At 41.8% G+C, this 23,372-nt stretch overlaps 2 protein-coding genes across 5 annotated transcripts; both read left to right on the top strand.

Moving 5' to 3' along the window:
- The first annotated feature begins 6,236 nt into the window (after positions 1–6,236).
- LOC133969282 (LIM domain kinase 1-like) lies at positions 6,237–14,836 on the top strand. Its single transcript, XM_062405661.1, has 15 exons — positions 6,237–6,600; positions 9,098–9,236; positions 10,419–10,528; positions 10,635–10,799; positions 10,932–11,037; positions 11,109–11,380; positions 11,459–11,648; positions 11,762–11,848; positions 12,000–12,131; positions 12,213–12,272; positions 12,381–12,446; positions 12,602–12,788; positions 13,309–13,364; positions 13,552–13,709; positions 13,833–14,836. Exons 1-15 carry the CDS (start codon positions 6,557–6,559, stop codon positions 14,374–14,376), a joined length of 2,316 nt encoding a protein of 771 aa, XP_062261645.1. The 5' UTR covers positions 6,237–6,556; the 3' UTR covers positions 14,377–14,836.
- A 1,289-nt stretch (positions 14,837–16,125) lies between these two features.
- septin4a (septin 4a) lies at positions 16,126–23,365 on the top strand. 4 transcript variants are annotated; one of them, XM_062405664.1, is made up of 13 exons: positions 16,126–16,266; positions 16,723–16,739; positions 17,619–18,011; positions 18,649–18,748; positions 19,036–19,122; positions 19,225–19,348; positions 19,816–19,950; positions 20,058–20,175; positions 20,265–20,366; positions 20,453–20,549; positions 21,070–21,232; positions 21,659–21,761; positions 21,852–23,365. In XM_062405664.1, the coding sequence occupies exons 1-13, from the start codon at positions 16,221–16,223 to the stop codon at positions 21,921–21,923; spliced, it is 1,557 nt and encodes a 518-aa protein (XP_062261648.1). In that variant the 5' UTR covers positions 16,126–16,220; the 3' UTR covers positions 21,924–23,365. The 4 variants fall into 4 exon arrangements, with proteins under 4 accessions (XP_062261648.1, XP_062261647.1, XP_062261646.1 ...); XM_062405665.1 differs by having other exon boundaries at positions 16,127–16,266; positions 18,652–18,748; XM_062405663.1 differs by having other exon boundaries at positions 18,652–18,748; positions 19,036–19,348.
- Positions 23,366–23,372: the final 7 nt, after the last annotated feature.

The following is a 23,372-nucleotide window of genomic DNA, read 5'->3' as shown; positions in this document are numbered from 1 at the left end:
TTTACCTGGAGGAACAGGAACTGGAGCTGGCTCATATGGGCCTGGTGGTTTTGGGCCGGGAGGCACTGGCCAAGGAACAGGAGGCTACGGACCAGGTGGCGCCGGCACAGGACCAGGAGGCTACGGACCAGGTGGCACCGGCACAGGAGCAGGAGGCTTTGGACCAGGTGGAGCCGGCACAGGAACAGGAGGCTTTGGACCGGGTGGCGCAGGCACAGGAACAGGAGGCTACATACCAGGTGGCGCCGGCACAGGAACGGGAGGCTACAGACCAGGTGGCGCCAGCACAGGAACAGGAGGCTACGGACCAGGTGGCGCCGGCACAGGAACAGGAGGCTACGGACCAGGTGGTGCCGGCACAGGAACAGGAGGCTACGGACCAGGCGGCGCTGGCACAGGAACAGGAGGCTACGGACCAGGTGATGCTGGCCGAGGAACAGGAGGCTACGGACCAGGTGGAGCCGGCACAGGAACAGGAGGCTACGGACCAGGTGGAGCCGGCACAGGAGCAGGAGGCTACGGACCAGGCGGCGCTGGCACAGGAACAGGAGGCTACGGACCAGGTGGTGCCAGCACAGGAGCAGGAGGCTTCGGACCAGGTGGTGCCGGCACTGGAACAGGAGGCTTCATACCAAGGGGACAAGGATATAGAAAAAGAAAACCTTCTAAATCTGGTAACTTTGATTATATAAGTGAAGCAATATGGCCAGATATTAAACATAAATTTTACTGATGCAGAATCATATTTGATCAGGATTAAGATTAGAATAGAAGAGTGATTAGTAGAATAATGATTGATTGAACCTTTCTCCTCTTTTTTTTCAGGTTATGGATCAGGTGAGGTTTGGTTTTGGTTTGGGGATGGAAAGTATGCTTTTATAAATTAATGTTGTTATATTTTTATCATAGCCCTTTTTTTATTAAAATCCAACATTAACACTAGTTTTAAAACAGAGGATTATATGCTCCATGACGGAAGGATTTATCACTTGAACATCACCAATCATATTACACTGTATTTAGCTAAATGTATATAAATATACTGTGCTGTTTTCCAGCAGGAGGATTGGGTGCAGGAGCTGGACCCGGTGGAGCTGGAGCTGGACCTGGAGGCTATGGCCCTGGTGGTTATGGTCCAGGTGGAACTGGAGCTGGTGGTTTTGGCCCAGGAGGGGCCAGACCTGATGGTTATGGCCAAGGAGGTGCCGGACAAGGTGGTTTTGGTCCAGGAGGTGCTGGAACTGGGCAAGGGGGTTTCAGACCTGGTGGGGCTGGTGGATATGGGCCTGGCGGCCAAGCACTTGGGACAAGGAAGCCTTCTAAATCAGGTTATGGCTCGTCGTTGGGTGGAACCGGCTACAGACCAGGTAAAATTCTCCTTTGATGAATTTGAATATTTAATTCAACTTTTCTTTGATCTATGGCAAGAAGATATTGAAAAAACTAATATAAAATGGAATTACCTCAAAGACCTTGATAGCTTAAATGCTGCTTACTGGAACCATGACATTACATCATTTATAGGAGTATGTTACGCCTCAATGCAACAGGAAATGAGTCAAGGTCTGGTCAGCCTTGGAACTAGGAACTTTTAAAAGTACTGCAGTAATATAGTTTGCGGAAACAGATCTTTTATATTACTTGTCATTTGTGGAATCGAATACCTCTAACCACACCTGTGTTCATCAGGTGGTGGAGCAGGGGGGGTTCCTGGTGGAGGAACCGGAGGCGTCACTGGAGGTGGCACAAGTGAGTTTTTAGTTTATAAAGGAAAAAAGTATATTTTTTAAACGAATACATACATCAGGGAAGAATAATTCAAATTACAGTTTAATATCTCTTTGCACCACATTTTGTGCAGCAAAGAATGTACTGGACTATTTGTCTGGTATTGATGGATGAGATAATCATAACAGAGGAGCCTTTCCACTGTTATGATTATCTTCTAGGGTTTTTAAGCACTTGGCTTATTTCTAAATAAGTTTATACTCACTCATGTGTTCAGGCAGTGTAGCAGGAGGAGGAGGAGGAGGAGCAGGAGGGGCTGCAGGAACAGGCCCAGGGGCAGGAGGAGTGGGCGGCTTACCAGGTCTGTTTAAATGAAGCACTGACAAAGTAAAAGACATTCATCTCAGAGTATATAACTGTCAATTTTTCAGTTTAAGATTTGACAACAGATGCATTCACAAAATTCAGACACATTGTAAATACCTTGCCTTCCGGTCATGTCAGTTATGTGGGTTGTAAAATCTCCATTGTTCCAGCAGGGGGAGTTGGCCCTGGGTATGGTGGGACCCCTGGGGGAGGATATACAGGTAAAAAACACAGAATGAATCACTTTCACACTGTATGAAATTATCAGCCATAAGTTTAAAGTGTTGATTAAACCAACATGGTGACACACAAACCAGGTATGAAACAGAAAAGTGTCAGACCTTGCATGGTGAATATTTGTCTGGACATATTTTCCATTCCTGTCATTCCTGAGATAATACAAAGGGTAAATCACATCATTGTAAAGATAACCAGTTGTTTATCATTCATTTCCTGTTATTGTTTTCTAGGATATGCAGGGGCCGGGCAAAAATGTAAGAAAACTCAACGTTTCCTGTGTCTTTGATTATCAGTCACATACACATACACTGAATCTGAGCACTTTATGAGGAACACCAAACTAATTCTGTGTATGAACGGGTAAATTATGGCCACAAACGGCATCAGAAACACCATGTGGCAGACTACGGCATAACAACGGTGATTGGTATCAAGCAATTTCATCGTAGCTCATCACCAAAAATTTGCCAACGCACATCGTTTACAGTCCGAGTCTCTACATGAAAAACCACGTAGTCGCTCAGACACTGAAACCAAGCAATTTATCTCCACGTCTGAGAGTAGAGGGAGCTGATGCTCACTTAAAGTTACATAGTGTTGCTTTAAGTTTTGGAGTATTTCTATAGGCTTTAGCACAAAATACATGGATTATAACATCTGAATGTATTTAGTATTTTGCGAATAAAAAAGGTTTGTATAGGCTTTTATAATCTGAAATTGTAGAATCTCATATATATGCAAAATAACTTTCTGTTTTTCCATCTTGTCCTATATATATATATAGCTAAGGCACAGATGGCGGCCAAATATGCAGCAATGCAGGCTTTATTAGGATCCGGAGCCTACAGAGGTAACAACCATACATATTGTTTTACTTTACAGTATTCTCTCTCTGTTCACTGTAAAACATGGGGCTGGTCTTCTATGAAATCCAGTCATCAGATGAATTTTCCATAGACACACAGCATGTTATCTCACTTCCCAGGTTACACTTTACGATGATTAAAACTCACCACAGTCTAAGTTTACAGAATGTTTATTACATTCATTGCTTATTACGAATTTACTTATTATTATGACAAATTCAAACAAATTATTTATCTGCGTGAAATTTGTTTGTGTTTCATAAAGAACTACCTCAGAAATTGAATTAATAATTGAACAATGAGATTTTTTTTTACTCTTTTATGGCAAGAGAACACACATTTTCTATGTTCTGTTTTTTTAGGAGCTGGCTGTCAGGGCAAGTACTGTGGCCGAAGGAGGAAGTGAGCGATCAACAAACAGGAAGGGACCTCATTGAAACAATAGTGGTGCTACTGCATGATCCCAGATTGTAAATGTCTACCTTGCCATTGAAGCTAAAGCTTAAACACGTTACACATGTTGTATTTTCATTTGCTTAGATATTATACAAGGGTCTCTTTCAAAAAGAGCAATGGTTCTCAGCCTGTTAGGGACGTGACTCCTTAAAACAATATGAATCATTGTCATGTTGTTTTATTTTCATTTTTTTTAATAATAATTAATAAAAAATATTCACCATATCAGTTGTAAAAGCACATGTTAAAGCTATGTCTGAATGAGGAAGTACATGTACAAATATTTACCCATAAATCACCTTGTGATTCTCTAGGGATCCTGACTTTCATGCTGAGAACCACTGAAATAAAGGATTACATTTTTTGACCAAGCTGTGCTATACTACAGTTTTGGCTTATTGTTGCGTTGAAAATCATTTGTGTTCCGGTGCAAGTGTCACCATGAATCCTGGGTGGGTGAGTCCTTCAGGGCAGCTCCTTCCTTTCTGGTTTGTAAAACCTCTCCGAGGTCAAGTTTGTTTCACTCATTCGCTGTTTTTCACTTTTTACATCAAAGTGCAAACTCTTCCACAGTCTGTCCAGCAGACAGAAACACACGGCTGCTATTTTAGGGGACAGTGAACCAAAGGGACTCTTGGTGGAATTTTTCATGGTGTTGTGTTTTTGTACGGCAATTATCTGATCTCTGAAAAGCCGTTTGTGCTCATTAGGACTTTGCTCAGGCCTCCGAGGCTGAAGGTCTTTAGCTATAAACTCGTCTTTTACTCACAGCTAAATTGGTTTTAATGTAAGATTATGGTTAACATGCATATTTTTAAATTGTTTGAAGGATGTATTTGTTATGATATTCTGACGTGGCTTAGTTTTGATTTTTACATTTGCTGTTGTGGAAAGAATTATATCTTAATGTGAGATAATATGATTTTAAGCCATGATGCATTTAAATGACATCAGAGGAGCATTACTGCGGTTTCTGTGTATTCTTCTTTTTTCTTTGTTCTTTTGCTTTAACACTGTTGGAAATTGTTCACGTTTACTCGTCATTTTAAATTATGCTGAGGAAAGGCAAAACAATTTCTTGAGCTATTTAGTCAACACATTCAAATGAATTAATACGGTATGAATTATTTTAGTTATTGTGTGTGCGTGCGTTTGAATTTTTGTGATAAATATAAAAATATAAGTGCTTTGTTACATTGACCTTGAATGTGTGCTGAATCACACTGTAGCCTGTGATCTCATGGGGATAAAACAGTGTCACTGAATGTCATCTTTCATTTGAGCGTAACATTTGTGTTTCAATCATGTAGCTCAACATGTCTTTTTTAATACCTGTGTTGTTTTTTTTACATGGCCTATGAAAAAAAAAATGGTGCACTTTTGTACACTTTCTAACAGCGCTCTCTAAAATAAAGAAATGACCAACTGCTACTGGTGTTGTTATTTCAACAATCATTTAGCATTTTGCACATATACAAGAAATGTAACACAAGGTTTCGATTGCGACAGAAGGAAGCTGCAGTTTTGGAGGCAGATATGGGTGTTTTACGATGTGCTGATCCTCTGTGGTTTTAACCACCACAAGTTAGACCTAAAGGGGAAACAGCACAGCCCAGCCTCGACAGGTGAAAATAGAAATAAGAGCCACATGCAAACTGTATCTTCATATTCCAAATACCGAGCAAGTACACACACGATGCTGCATACTTCACAATACTACATACAGCACAGTTTCCAGTCATGTCGACTTTTCCTCATGCAACGTAGAAGACACACAACATCTAAAAGGACATACAACAACATGGAACACAACTGTAATATCACATGATTTCAAAGAAGACAAATGGAGATCCTCTCGTTACCTTGACTACATCCCCCAATTGCTTACTGTCCAGACTATTTTGTCTTCGGCACAATATGGCAGCGCTCTTATCTGGGATATTTTGGCTTCATTTCTGAACAGCAGGAAGAAGAGGAGACATGCCTTCCAACTTTATGTACAATCTCTCAGAAACACCAGCACCACAAACACCTGTTTCTGTCAATCAGTTTGTAGGACCTGCACTGTCCATTATGTAAATTCATTTTGATCTATTTAAAGAAAATGCACTTAAAAATACAATTAGAAACCCTCTAACTAACTAATGTAAAGCACTGTCAATGACTTCCAGCAAAAGACAAAAAAACAGTAGCAGAGCCTCCCTAACAGATGCCTAACATGCCTGGGTGTCTTAACTTCCTATTTAACAGTATCGCCAGTTTATTTCCTCTGATTGAAAAGCCTTCCCTTTCCTTTGCACTTTCACTGAATTCTCCCTCTTTGTTCGTTGTGTGTGATGAATAGAGCGCTTTTCTGTCGGATCAGGACATTGCAGTAATTGGGGCATTCATAAAGAGATTATGCCTGTGCTGATGGGAAACAGAGCTCAGCTCCAAACACACAGGCTTGCAGTCTCTCTCACACCACTTCCGAGAAAAACACAGACTCATATATACACCTATTAGCACTCATGCAGGTTCACGTGCAAGAGGCTGTAAGCTTATCCCTCCCACAATCTTTTGACTCAGCAGAAGACTGTAACTGTATCTTGCAGGGGGCTACATACTGGAAGGAACAGCAAGGGGAGGGTGGAGCACAGCTTCTTTACTGGGATAGGTCTGTTTCTGTGCAGCCGGCAGAGGGAGACTGGGCTGCTGGGTGACAGCGGGTTAGAGTGTTTTTTTGTCTCTGCACATTAGAGAGGGTACACAGGAAGCCTCTGATCGCATGGACGGAGACCTGCCACTGCTCACAGCAGAGTACATATATGATCCGCTCGTGAACACATGCTGCTAACGAGGCCTATTCTTCACTGGGTGGATTGTTTCTGAGCTGTCTCTCTGCGAGCTGACAGGACACGATGTCACGGCGGGACCAGAGGTTTCGGAGAGGAATGAAGGGAAGGTAAGAGCCACTGTTTCTAACTGGTGAGATGTGAGTGACTGAATGGAGAGAAAGAGTGGGTAAAGTGAGAGAAAGTCGGTAGAAGAGAATCTAACAAAACTGCATCTAAACACTTCCTCAAACACAAGCCTGCTGTGACTAACAGACAGATGAGGAACTTCTACTTTACTTTCACATCAACATATGTATGAGTAGGTTGTAAAACCAAAACAACGAGAGGAATCGTTACTAATATTGTTAGGGACCGAAGCAGCGAATAGTAAAAACCCATAAATACTCTTTTCCTCTTAGTTAATTCTGATACCTGCCATCAACGACACCCCCTAATGTCATACATACAGAATAAACTCCAAATACTCACACCTATACCACATACTGTCCATAACACTACATCCACCGAAACACAATCGAATGTTTCCTGTAAAAAGCGTCTGTTTCTTAAAAAGGAAGTTCAGCAGGGTGACAGACACAACAGGGAGGAAACTATTGCAGGAGAATACGTCATTCACATTTGACCCTTGTTAATGTCCTGTCCAAGTGTATGTGCCCCAAGTGCAAGTGTGTCTGCTGCTCCGCTTTGAATAACACAGGGACAAGCGAGGAGGTTAATGGATGAAGATGTAGCTTGAGGCGGATGAGGGTAACACTCTCAGGTGGAGAAAATGAGAAGTGTTATGAGAAGGGCTGCAGTAGGAAACAGACGGAGGATAAGTTCTCCTGTGCTGATTCCAGGGTTTGTGTCACGACCAGATGTTGAAGCGGAATCGCAGATGTGAAGCTGAAAGGTTCCACATCCGTCGCCAGCGGCACAACGACAAAGACAGGAGATCAAAAATAAACCTGCAGCTGTCTGACGGTTCTAATACTTAATTATTTCCTCAGTAACGAGCGAGGGACGGCCCTAACAGATCTCAGTTATTCCCAGTATGCAATATTTCCCAAGCATCTGTTAACACTAATGATTCCAAAGAGTGCATTTACTCTACTGAATAAGAGCTGCGGGAAACCGAAAGAAGGACTAATGACTAGAATGGCACTCAGTAGAGCACACACCTCCTCCAAGGCCCAACAGTCCAATTACATTCAATTAGGCTGCACCAAATAACCAGATGCATCAAAATCACACGCTGAAAAACATACCAGATTTTTCTTATTAAGTTCCATGAATCATTCCCTGGGAGATATCCAGGATCTGCAACAAAACTGAATAGTTTCTTCCAACATACTGCATCCTTTCACCGAGTTTTGGGAAATCCGTCCAGTTGTTATTGTGTAATCTGGATCTAAAACGTATACGATAAACATACAAAGCCCCAAACAGACCGACAGGGGTAAAAACCTCTGTGGCAGAAGTAAAGATAACCCTCAGTCATCATATCCATATTGCTCCTCATACAATTGATGGGATAAGAGATGATCCTTCTCCAGGTTCAGGAAATTAATACATTATTAGTTCAAATTAAGAAGTATTGGTTGTAGTTGTCTCACTAATAACAATGAGGCAGTCTTTGGTGAGCATGACACCAAAGTGACTGATTAGTACCAACAATTTAAATTTTTTGGTTGTGTAACAATATTTAACGCCAATTAATCAAGAAAAGCTTGATTGATCAAGGTTGATCGATCACGGTGAAATGCTGTCTTCAAGTTAAATTGGAGAAAAGTTAAGTGGAACCATCCCGGACTTCACTCTCAATAGAAAGCTTTCATTCTCTATTGTAAGCGCAACATGGCCTTTACAGTGGAGGGAGGGAGAGAAAAAACATGGAGCTGTTCTCAGTCCAGGAAGTCCCCTCCCACGCTGGCTGTTGTGTTTTCAGATAAGAACCAATTCTTTTATTTTATGTCAATTTATTTCCACATCCAGGTTTAGCTACTGAGAGGACTGGACATGCTGCACCGCAATTGAAGAAGAATTGGGTTTTCAGTGACTGTAATGTCTGCACTTTGTTTCATTATATTCTCTGGTAGTGTTTGAGTGGGTGTGTCCCTGTGGGAAACTAACATTAAGTGGTTGTTTTCTGTGAAAACATTTGACCTGCTTGGAACCCTACATGAGTTCCCCTTTAGTAAGAAGCCACGCAATTATGTTGTCCAGCTGAATGTGCACAGTGTTATCAGCCATTTGAGATCTGTAATGCATCCTTTCAACACCGTCCATTAAGTGAAGATAACTGTTGATGTCTCAGCCTCAACACCAGTAACACAAGCAGAGTGAAACAAGCAAACAGTGGAGAGGAACTGGGCATCAGTGACACAGCACAACACGGTGTGGTTAAAAATAGGCAAACTTGGAGAATATGGCCCAGTTGACCTAGAAGAGTGTTCTACCTGATCCTGTATGAGACGATCCAACAGGTCGACTTTTCTCACGTGTTCCATGACCGACGAAGCTTGCGTTACTTTGCTTGGACACACGTCAGAAGTATCTGTTGACATCGTATTGATTCTCTGTCTTACTCAAACCACCAACATGACTTTTCCCCCTTTTCTTTAGGTGTTGTGAATGTGGCTGTATCCTGTCTCACTGGTACTACGAAAGAGAGGGACAGCTCTTCTGTAAGAAGCACTACTGGGGTCGTTATGGAGAGCACTGCCACGGCTGCAAGGAGACCATCACAACAGGACTAATTATGGTGAAATGACAATTTATTTTTTCAGCAGAATGGCACTCAGTAGAGCACATTCCTTTGCCAATGTCCAACAGTATCCTTAAATTCAATCCAGCTGCACCAAATTTCAAATAGATATCAGCTCCCTAAATAAGTCAGATTTCTTAATTAATAATCTAAGAGTTCATCCCAGTGAACTTTCGGGAAAACTACATTCCTTTATCGATCCTTTCACCTGGATCAAAAATGTTATGGGCTTTTTTTGGGCCTTGGTCCAATTCAACCAAGTTTCATATAAGATTCAGTTTCGTTGTTTTTGCGTAATTCTGCTGAAAAACAAACAAACCTAACTTCCTTGAAGGAGGTCATTATAAAGGTGAAACGAACAAAGCAATAAAAACAACTACAAATTCAGTGCATATTATTTGGATTATGCTGTTCTGACACCTTAAAGAAATAGCAGAGTAAAATAGTTCCTTACTGAATCCTTTTATCTGTGCACGCTAAAAACTTATTCTACATGTATTACAGGATTACAATTAAGAGGAAAGCCTCGTTTCCCTGCTAGTTTTTACATTCTTGTCTTATTTTGTGACGTTGATGAACTTCCATGATAATAAGTCATATCGTCACATTAAGACCCAATAACTGGGCACAAAGCCACCATGGCAGATATTCCATCCTGTTTTCCTGCTAACTCTGTCCAAAACATTCTGAACTCAACCAGTAGGAAAATTGATTGATAGCTGATGATCTAATTTAAAAATAGCTGCTTTATTGATCGGTCAGAACAACCGGCTGTTCAAACTAACAAGAGCTCATCAAATATAAAATCGGCATCTTATGTAATATTTATAGATTAGAGTGCAGCTATGATCAAATATTACCTTGCGCTCAGAATCTCAGCATAACAGTCATAACAACTATTCAAGTATTCAAGCATTCAAAGCCTTCCTGATTCTTGGTTCCCTCCTGATATGAAAATAAAGCTGCTCACTTTGGTCCCTTTCAACTTTCAAACCAGAGGAAATCCTCTGAAAACATCCTGACACTAAAAAAAGCATTGATGCAGGAATGTACAGAAAGAACTTACAATTCAGAGCTGCGTGTTTCAACTTTGACCCCACCAAATATCATATTGTAAAAAAAAAAACGATATTCCCACAGCCTTTGCATTGTGTTTTACCAGAGTACCTCCATACACAGGTAGCTGGAGAGCAGAAGTACCATCCTGAGTGTTTCACTTGCATGAGCTGCGATATGTTTATTGGCGATGGAGAAACGTACACGCTCGTCGAACGCACCAAACTCTACTGGTAAGTTTGAAGCAGAAACAAAGATGATAAAAATAGAAAATGTTTAATTATTGGTCCAGCAGATTTTCTGATTCGGATGTGTGTCCCTTTTTTTTCTATTCTGCAGTGGTCAATGTTTCTGTCAGGATGTGATGACACCAGATGTTCAACTCACCCAGAGTCCCCACATGGTAGCGCTGGTGTCTCTCCCACCCAATGCAGGTGACCACCGAGGTCTGACTGTTGAAATTGAAAACAGTCAAGACAAAAGTCCTAACGTCGTTGTGAAAGAGTGAGTGTCTAAATCTAGAAGATGATGAATAGTGATTTTTTAATTTAATACACCTCACTAAACCATAAAAGGTATGCCCTCTTGTTTTGTGTCTGACCCCATCTTCATACCCCACCTCTCATTCTCACTCAGGTTAGACTCAACTGTCCTCAGCCCAGATCTGCTGTCCTCTGTCCACACCGGCGATCGAGTGCTGGAGGTCAACGGCATTCCTGTTCGCAACATCTCTCCAGATGAGGTATGCCTCAAACCACCTTACTGACAAATCCACCATGTCCCCAATGGCCAACACAATATTATTTCCTCCAGATACACTGTGTGATCCTGGACACTAGCAGACCACTGCAGCTCACCATTGAACACAACCCACCGCCTCCTGAAGACATCATGCACTCAAACAGTCCCCAGGACAGTGTCACCTGTTCTGACCCCTGTTCTCACAAAAAACTTTCATCAACCCACAAACTCCCGAGTCTGGAGGAAGAGCCAAATCCTGGGGAGGAGACGGCTGAAAAAAACAGATTGAGCCTCTCATCACCTCAGCACCAAGGAACCATGGGAATGCGATCCAGACATATCCTGTAAGTGCTGATCTCCGGCCTTCTTTGACTCACGATTCCCCTCTTTATCTCTGTCTAAATCTTCTATTTGTTTCCCAGGCGCAGCTGTAGTATAGATAAGTGTCCTCTGTCCACTGGAGCATTGACGCTTTTATGTCAAAGGAGAGACATGGTTCGCTCAGAGTCTCTTCGTGCAGATCCAGGAGATCGGACTCATCGCATCTTCAGACCCTCGGACCTCATCCATGGAGAAGTGCTTGGCAAGGGCTTCTTTGGTCAGGCTGTCAAGGTACCACACTTACTTATTTCAAATCAATTTGTCCCTTGACATCTTGAACAACTGTGCGCCACTTGTCCGTTCTTTGTAAGTTAAGTTAAGACAGACATCTTGTTTCTGTCAAGGTGACACATCATGAGACAGGGGAGGTGATGGTGATGAAAGAGTTGATTCGATTTGATGAGGAGACGCACAAGACCTTTTTAAACGAGGTAAGTTCTCATCAGAGTGGGAAAGACCACGTGTTTGAAGATGCAACTAGCAGGGAAACTTGAATTTCTTATTATAGATGATAAACTCACTCACATGCACCAGCGCCTCTCAAGGTCAATATATCTATTTTCATGTTTTTATTATGTATAGGTGAAGGTGATGCGATGTCTGGACCATCCAAATGTGCTAAAGTTCATTGGGCTGTTTTACAAAGACAAACGAATAAACTTCATCTCTGAATACATCCAGGGAGGAACTCTTCGAGAAACCATCATAAAAATGGTAAGTTTAGATTGGTTGGGTTTTAATGTTTCTTCACGAGTCCACAGACACTCTATGCTGATCACAATCATTTTGCTGCAGGACAAGGACTTTCCCTGGAGTACAAGGGTTAGTTATGCCAAAGATATTGCGGCTGGAATGGTGAGTCTCTCTCCGGTCAATATTCTAAAAGTGAAAGTTCAAAGTTCAAAATCATAACTTGATCTCCTATAAACTCTGTCTCATGTATTTAACATTTCTCCTTCATAGGCCTATCTACACTCCATGAATGTTATCCACCGAGATCTAAACTCTCACAACTGCCTGGTTAGAGAGGTAAACGAGTGGTGTTCTGAATTTTGAGAATGCTACACAAACAAGAAAACGATAACCACAGAGTGCGCTCGCTATTTCATCTTTTAAAAAAACAGAGAATAACACCTTCATTAAATGTTATTACAATTTCTTTCTCTCCGTGTCTGCTTGTTTAGAACCAGTCTGTGGTGGTGGCAGATTTTGGACTGGCCAGGCTGGTGAGGGAGGAGAAGAATCAGATCAGAACATCTTCTATGGAGAGGCCTGCGAAGGGGACGGTCTCGGAGCTCCGCAGGCCTGACAGGAGGAAGCGTTACACTGTGGTAGGAAACCCCTACTGGATGGCCCCTGAGATGATCCATGGTGAGTGCTCAATCTCAATCCTACCAGCCAATCAGCACAGCAGTCTCTAAATTAAAAAACCTCCATGGCATCCAATTTGTCTCTGAGACCAAATAAGAAAAGAATCTTTGTTTCCAGTAAAATATAACTAGATATAAAGGTCTAGTTCTGGGATGATTTGTACGAAACAAGATGATGATAATAATCCATTGTAAGCCTGATTTCCTTTTCTGTAACATTGGCCTGCCAGTAGTGATAGAAGAAACATACTCAAATATAAGGAAATACATATAAATAGCATGAAACAAGTCAGACCTCACAGGGTGTGAGTGTGAAGATTTCTAAACAGTGACAAACACATTGTTGTTAGTGAAGATTCCAAATAAATGCTGACCAACTTCCACTTTCCACAAAGTGCCGCAGTGAGGTAAATGTGCCAAAAGGCTTTAAGGAGGAGTTTGTAGTTACTCTCAGGCCTAATAGAAGATCCAAAGCAAACACACTGATCTCTACATCTCCAACTCTCCTCTTCTACTCTTAGGAAAAACCTATGATGAACTGGTGGACGTCTTTTCTTTTGGTATCATGATATGTGAGGTAAGACCGTAGAGATGTAATATTCCAAAATATACCATTCACGTGAATTCTAAGAATCAAAATGATGTGGTGATGACTGAGTTACAGAAACTAATAATCCATATATTGTCTGGGTTTTTCCACGATTCAAGCATCTTCACATCTAGTTTGAAATCTGAGTGCAGTATCTTTCTCTATCCTTCTAAAGATAATAGGCAGAGTGAGTGCCGACCCTGACTACCTGCCCCGTACAAACGACTTTGGGCTGAATGTGGTCAGCTTCCTGCAGCAGTACCACCCTCCACTGTGCCCCGCTGCCTTCCTGCCACTGGCTGCCCTGTGCTGTGACATGGACGCTGATAAACGGTATGACAGTAAACAACCCAAACTTAAGTATGAGGTGTAAATATTGAATAAACTACTGCAGTACAGCATGCAAGGCCCTGAAGCCCCCTCATTATCACTAATATTTGTCTTTCACTGTCTCAGTCCTTCCTTCTCAAAGTTGGAGGAGTGGCTGGACAACCTCCTCATGCACCTGGACATTGGTCTGCCTTTGCTCTCTGAGCTAGAGCAGCTCTGTCGAGCCTTCTGGAAGAATCACACTCAACTAAACGACTCGCACAACCAGAGCAACACGCTGTCATCTCATGAATTAACCCACTGCTCACAGCGCCGAGGACAGAGCCCTGAGCCTAAGGGCTGTACAGACAATGCAAATGACCACATGGAGTCTAGTCACCTGCCTCAAAGCCAAGACCAAGACAGTAAACCTGACAGTCACTTGGATGGACAGCATCACACTGATGACTCGAGGACAGAGCATGACCTCAGCTGTTTGAGCAGAGACTGTGTGAACCACTCACCAGACAACAGGAAATGTTGCATGTCTGCAAGCGGAGAGTCAGACAAGGACAGATCGGAAACCTGTGAATCAGGACGAGTCCAAGTCAACAGCTCACTGCTCTGCCAGCACAGGAAGACGTGCAGAGTGCTGTGGGACAGATCTACGGAGGACAGCTCCTTCCTCTGAATTCGTATAATCTGCTGGGCAGCACAGGACCGATCTGCAAAGCCTTGCTGTAAAAACATTTTATCAACACACTGGTGCCTGGGAGAGAACTGAGCGTAAGGACTTCTGCTCAGAGAACATGAAGGGAAAAGCAGAAACAGTGCACACAGCTTATGACAGTGGCCTCATGTGGCTCTTTGAACCAGTATTTACAATTTCTCCATATTCTACAATACTATACTAATAGTATATCTGTGATAAGCTAAACCTCATAGTCAATCTATTAGTTTGGCCCAAGTATCAACTTTGTGACCTGAAACTGTGAAACACATAGCACTTTATGCTTTAAATTGCATGGGTCACATATTTATCAGAATGCCTTTTATTAATTTTCTGTTAAAAATGTAAAAAACAAATTCAACACACTGAGCTGTGAATAAACTATGACTGAAGTTGACTCATTAAAGAAGATTAAAAAGTACCTGGACTCGATTGAAATAACTTTTTACCATTAAACACTCACTAGCTTCAACGTACTACTACTTGGTGAAATATAATGAATTAACAGAAAACTTTGGTATAATTAATTAAAAACTAACCTAATAATATAAGAACATAATAATAAGATTAATAATAATCATTTTAAGCTCATAATAAAGCAAATAGAAAACATACACAAGGTAAAATGCAATGTAATTTTATGTTAGTACCTCTCAAATGTTAGCATTAGCCTTCAAACCTTCAAATCTTCTGCTAGCTCCTTGCTTAATTTGGAGTGAAAATACAATTTGAAGCTTAATATTTGTCTGTTTATCTTTATAAACGTCATTTACATTGTTCTGGCATTGTTTTTTGACAGATATAAAAATGTTTAAGGATATTTATCATTAGCCTGCTTGCTAAGCTAACTAGCTGTCATACCATTAGGAGGAAATTAGCTTTTAGCTGGTTGTGAATCTGAGAATAGATTTCCAACTTTATCACAGTCACGTCAGAAGCGTCCATCTTTGTGGTCAATGCATTTATTCCCACTTTCACCAAAACCTGCCAATAAAACCGCTCACTCACCATTTCAGTGTCAAACAACTGCTGCTAACGATGCTAGCTCCTCTGTGCTAGTGCAGGTTGCCAGGTAGGAGTCACACATCCCCCATATCGATCTGTCCAAATAACACTCAAACGTGGACACTCATAGATAGAGACAAATACATAAATATAAATAGATATAAATATAATAGCAACTTAAGTAACACCGGAAATTAATAGGCTTAAATGATTATTGATGGTGGCTATATCAATATCACGAATGTGCATCAGAAACTATTCAGACTCCTTCACTCACTTGTGTTGTAGGTTCAACTTTTAACTGGATAAAACTAAATCAATCTGCTATCAATCATCTGAAATACTCCATTATCACAAAATCTACCCCTCTAACGTCAATTTGCCAATGAAAATATATTCCTACAAACATGTTTTCACTTTGTCATTGTGACTTTTGCAAATTTCACTTTTGAATTTAAACCTGCAACATATTAAATTGCATAAAGTGAAGGGGTCTGAATAATTACTCAAGACACTGTATTTATCCCATTCATGTTAAAATGAGCCTCAAGCTAGAATATAACCTATCATTTGGAAATGTACTTAACTATTATTATTGTTGTTGTTGTTGTTGTTGTTGTTTCTCTGTCCTCCACACTGTACCACATTATCACCAGTGAGCAAGCTGCAGCCTGAGCTCAGTCCAACACATGGAGCAGCAGTGATCACACACGCACACCATATGGCACATTTGATCACTTCTTGTGTAGTTGTTGTTGTGTGGTCACTGTGTAACTTATCCAGGGAGAACGAGCAGCAGCATGCAGCACATGTCCTCTCCGGTCAGGTTCCGCAACCATAAGAAAGGTACGTCCACAACTACACTGAACACAAGCAATTACACACACACACACACACACACCTCTGCTTCATTGTTTTACTGAATTTACCAACAGCTTGAGGAAATCAGATTTCTCAGCCCGGTGTAAAAACAATAGAGCAGCCTGTGGTATTCCTACAGGATTTAAGTGATATATTCAAACTAAAGGATAAAGAGTTAAAAGCCATTAGTGTTTATTTCTACTGTTTTAAACATAAAGTGCTTAATATTATTTATAAGTTGTATTTACTTGTATTAGTACGTAATTCCTAACTTTTATTAGTTAAATGTATTCTTGGATTTATTTGGCAAAAGTGAATTAACAGCCATTTCTGTTCTTAATATCCAGCTTATGCATCAAGCCCTTTTGTATTTTTATGATATTACAAAGCATCATTTTTTACCCACATATTTTTTTTATTCACGCTCTCCTCGCAAAAAAGCTGCAACCTTATCAGAGGTAGGAAAACTTTGTGGAATATTCTTTAATCAAAGTGTTAATAGCTTGTGCAAATGTGTGTGTTTGTGTGTGTGTGTGTGTGTGTGTGTAATCTCCAACTTCCCCCCACCCTGACAGAGCGTTAAGCTGGGTTAAGCTCCATTGCAAAGGTTTGTGGGTAATGAGAGCTGACAGGTAGAGGGGTGCCAAACCCAACCTGCTCAGGCCACCAGCAGCAGTGAGGGCTGTGCTGCCTTCAGACCGGGACCAAAAGAGGACTCAGGATAGTGTGCGATGTGTATCTCCTGTGAGGAAATTACCAAGGCAGGTGTGGACTGAGGCCTTGGAAAAAAAGACGAGAGCATAAAAAACAGACAGAGACTTGTTACCCTCGTGACTATTTTCATCCACTTGCTTTGTCTACAGAAGTGTGACAATGAAATATTCCCCCCCTTAAACAAAAGACTTGAGTGAAGTCAATACCTCCAGTTTGACCCTCGTGTTTGTGAACCTGCAGATCAGCACTGACTGTTGTGTGTGTCTCCCCCATCGCTGGACAGATGGATGAGGGCCTCTGTAATACTATAAAGGGATCGCAGGTCACAGTTAATCAGTGAAGAAAGGGTGTAGCTGCACTGCAACAGAAAACTTATCACGTCATGTTTATTCAAGGGACTATATGTTTAATGTGAAATAAATAAAACTATCTATAAGTGTCCTACACAACAGTTCAGGGGAAAGATGGTGATTCTTTTCCCTCAATATCAAGTTTTGCCACAAACGTGTTATTTTAAATTTCAACCCCAAATATTCCTTTATGTTGTGTCACAGGGTTTCTCATTTCTTTTTTTAGTTTTGATTGTACAAACATGACTAAGTAGCTCTGCTGTCTCGTCCTAGTTTTCCAGTCTGTCCATTGACGATCAGGAGGACACTCAGTTTCCCTTCGCCATGAGGGACCTGCCTGGCGTCTCTCAGGTGGGCGATCAGCACCAGGAACCAGGTCACCAGATGTCAGTGAACCACGGGGCTGAGGGACCCCGTGCCACAACCAACGGGAGACGCCCCAGCCTTCCCGGGACCCCTCCTCCTGCCCGTCCCATCCCTTGCCACCCCACCTCCGATTCTCCAACGGCCCCTCAGAGACCACACCGTGCAGGAGTGGACTCCGGGTTTCAGTCCCTGCCGCTGAGGAAGCAGCTCGTCTCTCAGACGTCTCTGGACTCTACGGGCAGCTCGGTCTCCCGTCCACACAGTCCGTGGGGACGCTTTGACCCCTATGACTCTCCAGAGGTGTGTTCTGTGTGCTTTTACCTGTGTGTGTCATTACTGTGTGTGTGTGTTATTATCTGTTAGTGTCTAAGATTACAGTTGTGATGTTTGCCTTGTGATCTAGTTCTTTTTTAGGGCATTTGGTGATTGAAAAAAAAAAACAGCATATTTAACCCTAACCCACCATGAACGTTTTAAATCCCAAATACAAAATCAAATCAGAATATACCTGAATGCAGCAGAAAAATCACACAACCTTTAATTTGATCACCACACCCTGACCCACACTGTCAAATATACAGTTCTCATCCTCTTGACAAGTCTCTCATAAGTCAGACACCTGCTTTCAATTTCAAACCAGAGCTGCTGGTCAATGTGGTTAACAAGTTCTCGACAAGTCTCTGTTCTGCCGTCAAAGTCCACTCTCGCTGATAAAGACTGATGCGACTGATGGTCATTGAGTAAACCTACTTCTAAGGCTGCAGCATCACAGGGGACATCAAGACACATTTTAATTATTGATCATTTTTAATATTACACATCACACATCAGGTAACATTTTCACCTGTGATTTACTTAGAATGAAATCAAAACAAGTTTTTACTATGATGTTTTGAGCAAAGTAGTTGAGTTCATCTATTAAATCCATTTCTGTCAGCAGGATCAGGACAAGGAGTATGTGGGATTTGCCACGTTGCCCAACCAGGTTCACAGAAAAACTGTGAAGAAAGGTTTCACGTTCACACTCATGGTGGCAGGTCAGTCCCTTTCTGTGTGTCCTCTCAGTGAGAGACTGGTTTTAAGACTGACTGAAGATAGTATCAAGACTGAATGTAGCATCTCTCCCCCCCCTGAAAACACACACATTACAAAAACCACCATCTTGTAGAAAGATCAAGAACGTTTCTGGTCAGATCAGAGACATCACTGCTGATTTGTCAGGTTGCTGTTGTGTTGTGTCATCTGATTTTAAGAGTGAACAAGAACACGTGGATGTGTTGTTTTGAATCTGGGTCTAATAGTGTCTCTCTTGTTCCCTCTGTAGGAGAGTCCGGCCTCGGGAAATCAACCCTGATCAACAGTTTGTTCCTCACTGACCTCTACAAAGACAGGAAGGTTCCTAATGCTGAAGGTGAGGCTACTTCACGTATCACTTGCATGTGGGACAGGTTCACGTCATCAGCTGTCATTGAGGCAGGCACGACTTACGTTGCACTTGTGTGTTTGTCTGCAGAACGAATCGGTCAGACAGTCGACATCACCAAACACACCGTCAGCATCGAGGAGAAAGGAATCAAACTGAGGCTCACCATCATAGACACGCCCGGGTTCGGAGACGCCGTCAACAACTCAGAAAGGTAGGTCCGCATCTCTCTCCAGGTCAAAACCCAGTCATGAATCACTGCTTCTTTATTTAACTGGTTCCAAGGCAACACAAGGACACAAAATATGCTTTTATTTTGAAATCGGTCATATCAGTTCTTGGCCAGGAGTGTTTTAAGGGATTGGGGCCCCAGACAAGACAGACCTGGGGGAGCCTACGTCAAACGTTCAGGTGTGACATGGACACAGTCTTTTTGGGGAGAGAGTTGAAGAGTTAGTCAGAGGCTACAGGCGTATAGAAGATGTCGCAGGAAGAAAAACCCGATGATCAAATTTACTAGGGTTCTCAAAGATTTTCTTTGCTGTGAACTAATGTAATCGCCTGTTCTCAGGGGCCCCCCCTCTCAGCTCACAGCCCGAAATGAAGTACCTCCTTGCCTGCCCTGTTTGTGGACGTCTCTGTTGCTGTTTCACTCACTCAGAGTTTATGTGTTTGCATCAGCTGGAGGCAGATAGAGGACTACATCGACGAGCAGTTTGAAAAGTACTTCAGAGATGAGAGCGGCTTGAACAGAAGAAACATCCAGGACAACAGAGTTCACTGCTGCCTCTACTTCATCTCGCCCTTCGGCCACGGGTACACTGACATCCTGGTGTTTGTCTTGTGCACATGTGGCTGACATAGAAATTGTTCTTTTGGGTATATTTTTGTATGTACGCATTTATGTGTTTTCCTCCCATCAGCCTTCGACCTCTGGACGTTGAGTGCATGAAGGCCATCCACGAAAAAGTCAACATAGTTCCAATATTGGCCAAAGCCGACAGTCTGACACAAGCAGAGATCTGCAGGAAGAAGAGGAAGGTACGAGATCTCACGTTGTCTTAAGTTTCAGTCACATGAAAGACAATCGCTCTAAATCTTGTTTTTGTTTTTGTCTCCATGGACTCAAGATCCAAGAAGAGATGAAGCAGTTTGGCATCAACATCTACCAGTTTCCAGAGTGTGATTCAGACGAGGACGAAGACTTTAAGACGCACGACCAGCTCCTCAAGGTTCTTTGGTTCATTTCTCATGTTATAAATGAGTTGATGGATCCCCCTCGGGACTGACAGCTCATTGGTTCTCCTTCTCTCTGCAGGACAGCATCCCGTTTGCAGTGATCGGGGGTAACGTTCAAGTGGAGAGTAAAGGTCGCAGATTCAGAGGTCGTCTGTATCCCTGGGGGGTGGTCGAAGGTAAAACACACAATCATATACACCAGTGACAATCATCATGGAGACATGATGTCATCGGGTTGTCCGTCCCAATCAATGACCACGATATCTCAAGGACAGCCCAAGGAAATTGTTTTGTTGGACTCACGGATGAACTGATTGTATTTTAGTGGTTGAAGGTCAAAGGTTACGGCTGCTGTGACATCACTAATCAAATATTTTGCTTTATGAACTTAATACCTCAGGAACATCTGAAGGGAATTTCTTCAAATTTGGTAAAACTTTTCACTTAAACTAATTAGATTCTGGTGGTAGAAGGTTGGAATGCAATGTCTCAGTGACCTCACAAACCATGATCTTAGTTTTTGTCAACACAATGTCTCAAGAACCCTTAGAGGAATTTCTTCAGTCACATTATCGTCATGTTTCTGTGAATGTTCAGCCCCTTCACAGCTGTTGATCTCATTGCTGTTGTCCTGTTGAAAATACAATCAAAACCAGTGTGATCCAGCAACATGTTGTCCTGTTGTTCCAATCACAGTGGAGAACCCGGCTCACTCTGACTTCCTGTTGCTGAGGAACATGCTGGTGAGGACGCACATGCAGGACCTGAAGGACGTGACGCGGGAGTCGCACTACGAGAACTACCGAGCGCAGTGCATCCAGAACATGACGCGCATGGTGGTGCAGGAGAAGCAACGCAGGTGGGTGGAGGCAGGACAACTACACGTCCACTGTTTGAGTCACTGAGCTTCCAGTACTTTGTTGTTGCCTCTTAAACTGTAGCTTCCTGGAGGAGAGAGATTTGTATTTTAATGTTCTTTTCCATTCTGGCAGAAAGAAAGTGTAGAAACCGGCCACATTAAATTGGTACATGAAATGGTCTTTCACTACATCTGTAATGGCTTATTTAACACATTGTTAAAATCCCAATTGTGAAGGAATGGGTAATTTCTTAAGCTTGATTTTTCCATATCATATATAAATCATTTAAAGATCTCTTCAGGCCTTGTCTTACACTCTCAGTTATGATGTTTCAGAACATTTTTAAATAAAAGTGTGTAAAAATGAAACATACAATAGATGTTTACGCAGATTTTGTTCTTCTTCTTTGTCTGTGTGTGTCTTAGTTTGCGTGAGAAGTTTCAAGAAGGCAGCGAGGACAACTTCCCTCTGCCGCTCGCCGCCGTTGACAGTGAGAAGGAAAGACTCATCTTTGAGAAAGACGAAGAGGTACATTTGTTTTTTTTCTCACTAACTGACTCACTCACTGACAAATGCGATCGAACCCTGATCTACTCCTTTATTTGTCGGTGTCTGTAGCTGAGGAGGATGCAGGAGGTGTTTGAAAGGATTCAGGAGCAGATGCAGCACAGTCACAGAGGCGGCTGCTGATCCTCCCACGAGTCCCTGGGCGAGGAGACGGACCAGCAGCGAACAGGAAGACAGAGACAGCCCCCGTTTATAGAATGTGATGTCAGAACAGGAAGCGAGCCACATGACATTCAGAGCCTTGTCTGATTATTGTTCTCCAGGACAATGCATGAATAGTGCGGTTTTCCCCAGTGGGCGTGCACGAGACAGAAGTGATTACTATAAACCTGCTTTTTAAAATAAAACTAAAATCTCGTAAAAAAAATAGCTTCGAATTGAAAGTGACTTCTGCGAAATCTTTAATATGTTTTTGTGGTCAAATGACAGATTCCTAATTTGACATGAAAGAATGTGAAATAGCTTCATTTATCTGTTAATTGTCCGATTTCCTTTTCCTTATATTTTGCTTTATATTTTATTATGTATAAATAGAGGCTTTTAAATTGTGATAGTTCCACCAACAGATTATAATGACTTGTCGATAAGCTGCGTGTTCTCAAACCCAACACTTTAATCATATCTTCAAGAAAACCAGACAATTATATCTAAATATTTCTTTGTCCATCAAATTCAACTTGAAACTCTTTGGCCATGAAGAAGTTAAACATCAATAAGATGCACTTAAGGTTTGTTGCTTTGAAAACAGCTCCAGATAAATAGAAGACGCTTGAGCTTTGAAAAAGACTCATGTCACCAAACGTAATCTGGACAAGTCAGAGAACTCAACTGTGAAAACTTCCAACTCTGAATAAGGACACAACACAGACACATGAGCTCTGTTCGATTTCTTCTTTGTGATGTCAGGAGAAGCATGAGGAGCAGCCACAGGCTCAGTGTGGTGTTCAAGAGCACTTCAGCAGCTCATAGGGGGATTTATCTAATCTGGAAGTTTCACTATGAGTCAACAGTTTCATTCTGTCGTCACCAAGAAGGTTTTGTTTTCACCGTCGTCCATTTGTTTGTTGGTTGGTTTGTTTGTAAGCAAGATTACCAAACAAACTACAGGACGGATTAAAGGTTTGAGGAAGAACGCATCAGATTTTGACGAAGACCCAGATCAGGGGGCAAATCCAGGAATTTCCCTTCTTTATCATAGCAAGAGGCATTTTTCAACATTTTCACCAAAGTCCAAGAAATTGATTTGTGGAAATATGATGAAAATAATCAGCCATATGTTTGGAGTTTGTGAAATTTGGTGCAGCTTGATAGAATTTAAGGAAATTGTGGAGCCTTGGCAGCCATTCTGGTTTTACTAATGTAGTAGCACAGCTAATCAGTTAGTATCTTTGATAATTGTATAGTGCTGCCATCTAGTGGACATTGTGGTGATATTGTGTTTGTAACACGTAAACTGCATTTTCAAGGTTTTTGTAACTTGTGAATGTTTTTTTTTTATCTCTCAATTTGTCTGTAATGTAAGGAAGTTTTGTTTGTATATATTTTTTCACGCGACCAATAAACACAGGAGCA

This window comes from Platichthys flesus, chromosome 15, assembly GCF_949316205.1.
Source record: "Platichthys flesus chromosome 15, fPlaFle2.1, whole genome shotgun sequence".
Taxonomy (NCBI): domain Eukaryota; kingdom Metazoa; phylum Chordata; class Actinopteri; order Pleuronectiformes; family Pleuronectidae; genus Platichthys; species Platichthys flesus.
This window is presented reverse-complemented; position numbering and strand designations above follow the sequence as displayed.